The sequence below is a fragment of the Zootoca vivipara genome, chromosome 4 (genome assembly GCF_963506605.1).
Source record: "Zootoca vivipara chromosome 4, rZooViv1.1, whole genome shotgun sequence".
Lineage (NCBI taxonomy): Eukaryota > Metazoa > Chordata > Lepidosauria > Squamata > Lacertidae > Zootoca > Zootoca vivipara.
The window spans coordinates 81,784,635-81,795,601 of record NC_083279.1 but is presented as its reverse complement, the minus strand read 5'-3'; the positions used below and the strand labels follow the sequence as shown (position 1 = coordinate 81,795,601).

Genomic DNA, 10,967 nt, shown 5'->3' with positions numbered 1-10,967 from the left:
ATATTTAAGAAGCAGAACGTAGACGTTCATTTCAGGTTAGTCCAGCTTTTTCAGCATCATGCGTTAAGTTTCTACCAGCTCTTTCAAGTTTTATTTGCAATTAATGTCATGTCATGCCACTTTCAGAGCTTTTATGAGTTTTTGAATGATAGAATGTGCTCTAGCCATTCATTTCTAACCTGCAGGCTCAGGTGTATTAGAGGAGAGAGGAACCCGTGGTCCCCCAAATGAACCCCCAGCTTGGTTCTTTCCCAGTCAGCATAGACAGTGTGGCCAAACCTGGATTTCTAGAGCAATTTCGCAATAAGGAATAGGTGAATCACTGTCCCTAAATACTGGTAGCTCACATCAGGTCATCTTGAACAATTCGAAGGTAAACCATACAGTGGAACCTCTGTTTACGAACGCAATCCGTTCTACGGAGGCGTTCATAAACGGAGGCATTCGCTCCCCGAAGGCACGCTTTTGCGCGATCTGCGCATCCGAAAGCTTTTACCATATTGTTTTTCCTAATTTTTATATTATCTTTTTTTAAATTATATTTATTAACATTTTCAACTTAAAATTTCCATTCACATCACCGTCTTACATCATATCATAAACGAACATCAAAAAAGAAAAAGGAAAAAAATACAAAAAGGCAAAAAACAAAACAGAAAAAATAAAAAGAAGGGAAAAAAACAAAGAAAAAAGACATAAAAAGAACCAATCTAATGTTCATAACTCTATAACTTTGACTTCCTCGCTCCTCCCTTCCCGAATCTAATTATAACCTCTGTTTAGCAATTTTTCATAATTAACCAATTCCAAACATCTCCATTTAATTCTTAAAATAATACCTTATATAAAAATTACTTATACCACATAACAAATTTCTTATTACTCTAATTATTCCCTTCAGCCTCTTAATTGTTCACTAAAATTATTCTAACTTATACAATTAACATTCTAGCATCTCACTTATCCACTGTTCTAAAGTCCCCCCTCCTCCGCCCGGTGACCAGCCTCTGGAAATCCCAAACCAACTCCTGTATGCAGTCCAATTCCAAACCGTTTTATCCATCCCTTATTTGCACTACATCTCAACCCACTCCATCTCTCACCCACTCCAACCCAACTTCTTCCATCCAGCACCCCCTCTGCCAACCCCGTCTATTTTTTCTTTTTCTTGTCCCCCCATTTAACAAGTCCTTCGCCTGGATCTCGCCTCCCTTCTCTCACTAAGGAGGTTCGAATCCAGGCCACCTCTTTGTTCTTTGACACAGCTTGGTTGTTGTTACCAGGAACCCGCTCTCCCTCTCTCACTGAGAGAAGCAGTTCCTGGAAATCTAAGTCCAATACAGCTCTTTTATCATGGCGCAGGTCCCGTGCAGCCTCTCCCACCGGTTGCACTTTGTTCAAAATATAGAGCTCCTCTTGATCATCTTCTTCTAATAAGTTTAAGTTTTGGTCCTCTAAAGTTTCAGGCTGTGTCTCAAAGCTGTCAGTTGGAAAGAGTTGGTGCTGGGGTTCAGTCAGTAACTTTGTAAGTCTTTGGTATTCCTTTACTCCCGTCCATACTTCTTGAACTTTTTCCCAGACACTTTGTATCTCATTCTCACACATCTTGTCAAATTGTTTTGTCTATCTATATCCTTTGTCTTCTCAAGTTACAATATGGCGAATAGGCTGTTGTGTCAGAGACGGAATCCAAGCTAAGCTGGCCAGTGCCTCCAGGTTCCTGTCACCGGGCTACCGGAGAGCTCGTTAATAGTCAATTCCAAATTTTGCAGAAATCCACACAATAAATCCTTCACCTCCCCTTGGTTCCGCTACCCCAGGGAGAGATTCATTTTTTTTTCTTTTAGCAAAGTTCAGAGTCCCATTCCAGCATAATGGCTGCAGGCTCGGCAATTGCGTCTTAGTTTCTCGGTAAGGGGGGGGGGGAACAACCTCCGTTATCTTTTAAATTCCCCTCCCAGGTCCAAATTCTTTCCAAATTGTTAAGATATCTTACTTGGTAATCCAGATCATTTCTTTAAAAGGTATCTAGCGCATGATGTCGCCGGCACGGAGCTTTATACCTCAGAGTTAGTGAATTATCCCACGGCTCCGTCCCGCTCTGCCTGCGCACGTCACCCCTAAAAAAAAGGGTTAACAGGCGGCGAACGGGGCTCAAAGGAGCGCTGCTGGGTAGCCACGTCCCCGAAAAGCACAATTCGGGGGTTCTCCGGGTGGCCGCTTCGCCCAAGCGGCTCTACCCCACTTCTGAGGTGCCGGGAACCTTGGACATCGAGAATTCCCCGCCGGCTTCCAATGGCGCCAGACCGGAAGGTCCCTGATTGTAAAGCAAGTATGTCTTGTTGTGTCTATTTTTATGTGTATAAGAGCTTAAAGCTGAAATAAATCTATCTATCTATCATTTGAAATGCCTCCCTTTGATTAGGTTATCCCTACCTTTTCCTCCCTGCAGCTAAAATGAAGAAGGATGATCTTTACAGTGGTGCCTCGCAAGACGAAATAAATTCGTTCCGTGAGTCACTTTGTCTTGCAATAATTTCGGCTTGCAAAGCGCAAAAAAAAACCCATCTCGCAAAGCACAGCCATAGAAAACTTCGTCTTGTGAGTCACCAAAAACATCACAAAACGCTTTCGTCTTGTGAGTTTTTCATTGCGCGAGGCATTCGTCTTGCGAGGTACCACTATACTGTGATCTTGCTCCACACCCACCCACATCCACTTCGGTTTTCAAATGGACACACTTCAGGCATGGGCGGAACCAATATTCATGGGGGGGGGGGGTCCAGGACACCCACCTGTCATCATCCTCTGTCTGGAAGATTCGGAATGAAATGTCTCAAAAACAGTTATTTTAAATTACTTTCTTTTGATCCCAGAAAAATCTGTCAAAATCTTTCTACAATTTCTTAGGTGTTTCCTGCTTGGCAGGGGGTTGGACTGGATGGCCCTTGTGGTCTCTTCCAACTCTATGATTCTATGATTCTAAGTGCTTAAGAAGCACTTTTCAGAGCCAGAAATATGCAATAAAAATAAAAATAATTAATAACAATAACAATAATAATAATACATTTTTATTTATACCCCGCCCTTCCTGGTTCAGAAACCTGGGCTCAGGGCAGCTAACAACAAATTTAAAACACTTAATTGTTGTTGTTGTTGTTGTTGTTTAGTCGTTTAGTCGTGTCCGACTCTTCGTGACCCCATGGACCAGAGCACGCCAGGCACTCCTGTCTTGCACTGCCTCCCGCAGTTTGGTCAAACTCATGTTCGTAGCTTCGAGAACACTGTCCAACCATCTTGTCCTCTGTCGTCCCCTTCTCCTAGTGCCCTCAATCTTTCCCAACATCAGGGTCTTTTCCAAGGATTCTTCTCTTCTCATGAGGTGGCCAAAGTATTGGAGCCTCAGCTTCACGATCTGTCCTTCCAGGGAGCACTCAGGGCTGATTTCCTTAAGAATGGATAGGTTTGATCTTCTTGCAGTCCATGGGACTCTCAAGAGTCTCCTCCAGCACCATAATTCAAAAGCATCAATTCTTCGGCGATCAGCCTTCTTTATGGTCCAACTCTCACTTCCATACATCACTACTGGGAAAACCATAGCTTTAACTATACGGACCTTTGTCGGCAAGGTGATGTCTCTGCTTTTTAAGATGCTGTCTAGGTTTGTCATTGCTTTTCTCCCAAGAAGCAGGCGTCTTTTAATTTCGTGACTGCTGTCACCATCTGCAGTGATCAAGGAGCCCAAGAAAGTAAAATCTCTCACTGCCTCCATTTCTTCCCCTTCTATTTGCCAGGAGGTGATGGGACCAGTGGCCATGATCTTGGTTTTTTTGATGTTGAGCTTTAGACCATATTTTGCGCTCTCCTCTTTCACCCTCATTAAAAGGTTCTTTAATTCCTCCTCGCTTTCTGCCATCAAGGTTGTGTCATCTGCATATCTGAGGTTGTTGATATTTCTTCCAGCAATCTTAATTCCGGCTTGGGATTCATCTAGTCCAGCCTTTCGCATGATGAATTCTGCATATAAGTTAAATAAGCAGGGAGACAATATACAACCTTGTCGTACTCCTTTCCCAATTTTGAACCACTCAGTTGTTCCATATCCAGTTCTAACTGTAGCTTCTTGTCCCACATAGAGATTTCTCAGGAGACAGATGAGGTGATCAGGCACTCCCATTTCTTTAAGAACTTGCCATAGTTTGCTGTGGTCGACACAGTCAAAGGCTTTTGCATAGTCAATGAAGCAGAAGTAGACGTTTTTCTGGAACTCTCTAGCTTTCTCCATAATCCAGCGCATGTTTGCTATTTGGTCTCTGGTTCCTCTGCCCTTTCGAAATCCAGCTTGCACTTCTGGGAGTTCTCGGTCCACATACTGCCTAAGCCTGCCTTGTAGAATTTTAAGCATAACCTTGCTAGCGTGTGAAATGAGCGCAATTGTGCGGTAGTTGCAGCATTCTTTGGCACTGCCCTTCTTTGGAATTGGGATGTAGACTGATCTTCTCCAATCCTCTGGCCATTGCTGAGTTTTCCAAACTTGCTGGCATATTGGGTGTAGCACCTTAACAGCATCATCTTTTAAAATTTTAAACAGTTCAGCTGGAATATCATCACTTCCACTGGCCTTGTTATTAGCAATGCTTTCTAAGGCCCATTTGACTTCACTCTCCAAGATGTCTGGCTCAAGGTCAGCAACCACACTACCTGAGGTGTACGAGACCTCCATATCTTTCTGGTATAATTCCTCTGTGTATTCTTGCCACCTCTTCTTGATGTCTTCTGCTTCTGTTAGGTCCTTACCACTTTTGTCCTTGATTATGGTAATCTTTGTACGAAATGTTCCTTTCATATCTCCAATTTTCTTGAACACATCTCTGGTTTTCCCCATTCTATTGTTTTCCTCTATTTCTTTGCATTGCTCATTTAAGAAGACCCTCTTGTCTCTCCTTGCTGTTTTTTGGAAATCTGCATTCAGTTTCCTGTATCTTTCCCTATCTCCCTTGCATTTTGCTTGCCTCCTCTCCTCCGCTATTTGTAAGGCCTCGTTGGACAGCCATTTTGCTTTCTTGCATTTCCTTTTCCTTGGGATGGTTTTCATTGCTGCCTCCTGTATAATGTTACGAGCCTCCATCCATAGTTCTTCAGGCACTCTGTCCACCAAATCTAAATCCTTAAACCTGTTCCTCACTTCCACTGTGTATTCATAAGGGATTTGATTCAGATTGTATCTTACTGGCCCAGTGGTTTTTCCTACTTTCTTCAGTTTAAGCTGGAATTTTGCTATAAGAAGCTGATGATCTGAGTTACAGTCAGCTCCAGGTCTTGTTTTTGCTGACTGTATAGAGCTTCTCCATCTTTGGCTGCAGAGAATATAATCAATCTGATTTCGATGCTGTCCATTTGGTGATATCCATGTGTAGAGTCGTCTCTTGTGTTGTTGGAATAGAGTGTTTGTGATGACCAGCTTGTTCTCTTGACAGAACTCTATTAGCCTTTGCCCTGCTTCATTTTGAACTCCAAGGCCAAACTTGCCAGTTGTTCCTTTTATCTCTTGATTCCCTACTTTAGCATTCCAGTCCCCTGTAATGAGAAGAACATCCTTCTTTGGTGTCATTTCTAGAAGGTGTTGTAGGTCTTCATAGAATTGGTCAATTTCACTTTCTTCAGCACCGGTAGTTGGTGCATAAACTTGGATTACTGTGATGTTAAAAGGTCTGCCTTGGATTCGTATCGAGATCATTCTGTCATTTTTGAGATTGCATCCCATTACAGCTTTTGCCACTCTTTTGTTGACTATGAGGGCCACTCCATTTCTACTACGGGATTCTTGCCCACAGTAGTAGATATGATAGAAGGATGAAGAAGGATGATCTTTACAGTGGTGCCTCGCAAGACGAAATAAATTCGTTCCGTGAGTCACTTTGTCTTGCAATAATTTCGGCTTGCAAAGCGCAAAAAATTCGTTCCGTGAGTCACTTTGTCTTGCAATAATTTCGGCTTGCAAAGCGCAAAAAAAAACCCATCTCGCAAAGCACAGCCATAGAAAACTTCGTCTTGTGAGTCACCAAAAACATCACAAAACGCTTTCGTCTTGTGAGTTTTTCATTGCGCGAGGCATTCGTCTTGCGAGGTACCACTATACTGTGATCTTGCTCCACACCCACCCACATCCACTTCGGTTTTCAAATGGACACACTTCAGGCATGGGCGGAACCAATATTCATGGGGGGGGGGGTCCAGGACACCCACCTGTCATCATCCTCTGTCTGGAAGATTCGGAATGAAATGTCTCAAAAACAGTTATTTTAAATTACTTTCTTTTGATCCCAGAAAAATCTGTCAAAATCTTTCTACAATTTCTTAGGTGTTTCCTGCTTGGCAGGGGGTTGGACTGGATGGCCCTTGTGGTCTCTTCCAACTCTATGATTCTATGATTCTAAGTGCTTAAGAAGCACTTTTCAGAGCCAGAAATATGCAATAAAAATAAAAATAATTAATAACAATAACAATAATAATAATACATTTTTATTTATACCCCGCCCTTCCTGGTTCAGAAACCTGGGCTCAGGGCAGCTAACAACAAATTTAAAACACTTAATTGTAATACAACATAAAAGCAGCATAAAATACAGTATAAAAGCATGAATAACAATAAAATTCAAAAATCAATTTGGGGGAAGTCCATCCAATAAACATTAGATAGTCACCAGGGCTAGCTGGCTAAATCAGTCCTACTTGGGCCAGTGAGGAGGCCAGGGGAGAATTAGTTGTGGGGTCCCAGAGCGGGTAATCTTCATAAAGGGGGGGGGGGAGAGAACGGAAATAAAAAATCAGGCTGAGTTCAAATTAAAGGCCAGGCGGAATAGCTCTGTCTTACAGGCCCGGCGGAAGGAGGTTAAATCCTGTAGGGCCCTAGTCTCATGGGACAGAGCATTCCACCAGCTCGGAATCATCACTGAAAAGGCCCTGGTGGAGGATAGTCTGACTTCCTTAGGGTCCAGGACCTCTAAACTATGGTTATTTATGGACCTTAAGGTCCTCTGCGGGGCAATAGATCTAGATGGTGTGAGTACTACATAAAAAACACACCCACGTACTCGGTTTCCGTTGGTTCTATAATAAAATGCATGTACAGAGCCTTGGATTCCCATCTGGAAGTAAGTTTAGTTAAATACAGTGTAACTTTCTGCACTGTAAGAAAGGCTGGATCTAGACCAGGCATCCCCAAACTGCAGCCCTCCATATGTTTTGGCCTACAACTGCCATGATCCCTAGCTAACAGGACCAGTGGTCGGGGAAGATGGGAATTGTAGTCCCAAACATCTGGAGGGCCATCTGAACTAGACACATGAAAAAAAGTGTTTCAGGAAAACGCTTGTAAGCTTCATAAAGGGAAATCATGTTGGCAAAAGACGGGACTCCCCAGCGCCATCTGGTGTCACAGTGTTATAACGCATATAAAGCGCTTTTTCTTTACAGTACTAATGTAGCTGAAAGCCCCGATCAGAACCATGCAAATGTGATCCCCCATGGTCCACAATAGCCCCCATTGGTTTCTCTGGAACAAAATTTATCTTTATTATTATATATGGCGCCTTCAGAGCCCATGATGGAAAAAAGTTTATAAATAGTTTTCTTCTGGATTTCAGGTACTAGGATCTCAGCAGTTCTTGATACTTTATGCATGCTATCATGGGCTTTCCCATAAAATAATGAGCATGATCAGCTGATGTTTTCCTTCTCTGTGTGCATGGGGGAAGCTTAACGGGCAACCTTTCTAAGAGTGCAAGGATGAATTGGGATGAGCTGTGCAGGAAAGGCGCTCTGCACATGTACAGAAATACTCTTTGTCATCCTATACTGTATGCTCCAAACTTCAACTCAGGTTTTGGAAACTCAAAGCTCAAGTCACTTCTGTCAGCTATTATGCCTGTTCCACATTCATGAGTACAGTATTACTGTATACACATATGCAAGAGTTACGACCTCTAGTGGTTTTTACCGCACAAACGTAACTTAAGCTCAAAGGTAAACCTGATCGAACAGCAACAATCGTCCAGGCAATCTGCGGGGGGCAATCCATATGTTGCTGGCTTTATTTCAAAACGCGAAGCAGGCAGTCTCCTCTTTATTAACGCTACACATCCCCACAGGGATGAGCTCAAACCACTTTGAGGTTGCCCCCCCCCCCCAAATAAAGCAGCAGTGTATAAATTTTGTGAAAGCAGGTTTGGATTGGATAGCCCAAGTCACGAGGGCACAAGACTCTTAATTTCAGGGTCGTGGGTTCGAGCCCTACGTTGAGCAAAAGATTGCAGTTTCCCAAACTTGGGTCTCCCGTTGGACTACAACTCCCATTATCCCTAGCGACCGGGACTAGTGGTCAGGGGATTTGTAGTCCCCAAAACAGCTGGCGACCCAAGTTTGGGAAACCCTGAACTAGGTGACCCTGAACATGATGATTCCAGGGGGCGGGGGGCGGGCAAAAAAAGCAAAAAATAAGGTTCGGATGAAGCCTCGCTCTGCTGCCTGTCCAATAATTTCTCTTTCTGCCCCAGCCACCCCCGCTCCCTGTTCTCACGGCTTTTAGCAAGCGGCTGCATAGAAATATACCGCACATTTTTAATATAAGTTATCCAGCGCAAAGACAACCATTTGGAACGAATCAATGGACGCATTGAAATCAATGGACGAATCAAAGGATGCATTAAGCCCACGCGGGGCAGATTCCCTCGCAGATCTGGGGATCTGCGGGGAGCTTCCCGTAGGGCAGGCTCCTCTCCCGCCCGCGGAGGGGTTGGGCTTTTCCTTCCCGTGGGGCGGAGACGGTGAGGCTGACGCGCTCTCCGTGCGCCCAGCTCCTCCTCCGGCCGCCGCGCGTTACGCTGCCAGGAAGCGTGTTTGCCGTCTCTCCCCACGCCGGCTGTTTCCGAGGTGGGATGGAGAAAAGCCGGGGGACCTTCGGTGGGCCCGGCCCGGACCCGGTGCGCAACTTCGAGCGCTGGAAGAAGAACTACGCCAAGCGCAAGGACCGGCTGCGCCAGCAGCGCCAAAAGCAGAAGCGCCCCGCTTGGGAAGTGGAAAAGGAAGGCATCGCCAGACTGCAGCAGAGCTACTCGCAGGTAAGGGCAGAAACCCACCCACCCCGGTTCGGTTCCATTCCCAGTAGAGCTGGGAGAGACCCCTGGAGAGGCGCTGGCAGTCAGTGCAAGCAGTACGGAGCTAGATGGACGAATGGTCTGAGCCGCGAGAGAGAAAGAGAAGGGTGCTTTGAAAGCGCACCCCTTCCTTCAAAGGATTCTGGCCCCTCGCGGTGTTTAAGAACTACAGCACCCAGGATCCTTTGAGGGAAGGAGGGCGCTTACTCCAAATGTGTTTTGGAGTGGTTCTCAAACTTACCCCCCTCCTCCGGCCACACTTTCAGAATAAAAAAATGCCTTGGGGATCGAAAAGAAACAACAACTTGATTTGGAAAAAAGACATCTATCTATATTCTGCAAATAAAATTATTTTGATACTAGTATACTACACTGAAATGTTCAAGTGTTCCAGAAGAGGCGGGGGGGGGGACCAGCAACCAATAAACGCTCCTCCTCCAACAGCAATATAAATGTAAAAAGCTACATTTTAGCAGTTACTGGAAGGCATATGCTGATGTTGGGGGCCAGGCGGACTTCCCTGGGGAGGGCATCTAGTGCTAGTACCAACCTGGCTTGCCTCCATTGGAAGGCAGACTCAAAACCGGATGTCCGATTACATGAAGTGTAGAGGGTTGGAAAAGGTGTTCCTTAGGGTTCTCAGGCCTTGTTTCTAATGAGGGTGCAGAAGGATGGAGTGTAGTTCCTAATAGGGAAGTAGAAATACAGATTGGATCACATACATTCGTTTTTTGAGGGTACTGCTTGGTACCAGTGTTTGAAACTCCCGTTGTTGCAGGCCAGGCATCCCCAAACTTCAGCCCTCCAGATATTTTGGACTACAATTCCCATCATCCCTGACCACTGGTTCTGTTAGCTAGGGATCATGGGAGTTGTAGGCCAAAACCTCTGGAGGGCCGCAGTTTGGGGATGCCTGTTCTAGGCGCATTTTGCAGCAGGGAATTTCATTAGCGCAAGCAGTTTCTGAGCTTTGGGTGCAGTACTGCGCTTAAGATTTCGGATTAAAACTGCAAAGTGGAAGGAAATGAGAACCTTTTTCTGCCTCCCCACTCCCCAGCTACTCTCTGAAGACTGGAGAATAGACCCTCTTAAGAATATTAAGGGGGTGGGCAGGAGAAAGACACTAGACCATGTGAAAAATGAACATATTTTAGCTGCAGTTCATTCATTTTCAGCTTTGTATTCTTGTTATTAAAAAGTGTGCCTAGACATTCCGTTGTTGCACCCTAACCTAGGCGTAAGGTGCCATTTAGCTCCTAGCTTTCATATCTCAGTTTGTAACACTGCTTGATACTGCTGGGGAAACCCAGTCAGATGGGCAGGGTATAAATAAATAAAAAAATATTATTATTAGGTGCCTGGAACCCCTGGATTCTTGTGTCGCTCGGAGATTGGAGTTGGGTACAACATTATAAAAATGTGATAGAGCACTCTGTGTTCCTTGCATGCCTTCATGTTGTGAACCAAGAAGGTCTATGTACACATGCAAATACTTTGAACAAATACAGTTGTGCAATTTCTTTGTGAAAGGTGTTAGTGTTTAACAGTAGTGGCCAGTCTTCTATAACACGTGAGCGAAATCTAAAGCACAGGGTTGTATCTAATATATATATTTTCCTCTTGCCTCATTTGCTGATGTCATGTGGTGTGGAATCCACCCCCTCCCCCGAAACCTATGTTTCAATCAATACATCATTTTATTTGTATGCCACCTTTCCATAGTTAAAGGCATGCTTGAGGCAACTTACTACATGGGAAAAAAACATAATTTAAAAGATAACGAAAGTAGTCATAAACAATAATAACACACCG

The 10,967-nt window shown here is 44.4% G+C and overlaps 1 protein-coding gene across 1 annotated transcript in view; it reads left to right on the top strand.

Moving 5' to 3' along the window:
• The first annotated feature begins 8,864 nt into the window (after nt 1–8,864).
• The window catches only part of DDX10 (DEAD-box helicase 10), a 168,454-nt gene continuing 166,351 nt past the window's right edge, over nt 8,865–10,967 (top strand). Inside the window, exon 1 of the mRNA XM_035114420.2 lies at nt 8,865–9,119. Coding sequence (XP_034970311.2) covers nt 8,937–9,119 — 183 coding nt within the window. The 5' untranslated portion in view covers nt 8,865–8,936. The remainder of the gene's footprint in view (nt 9,120–10,967) is intronic.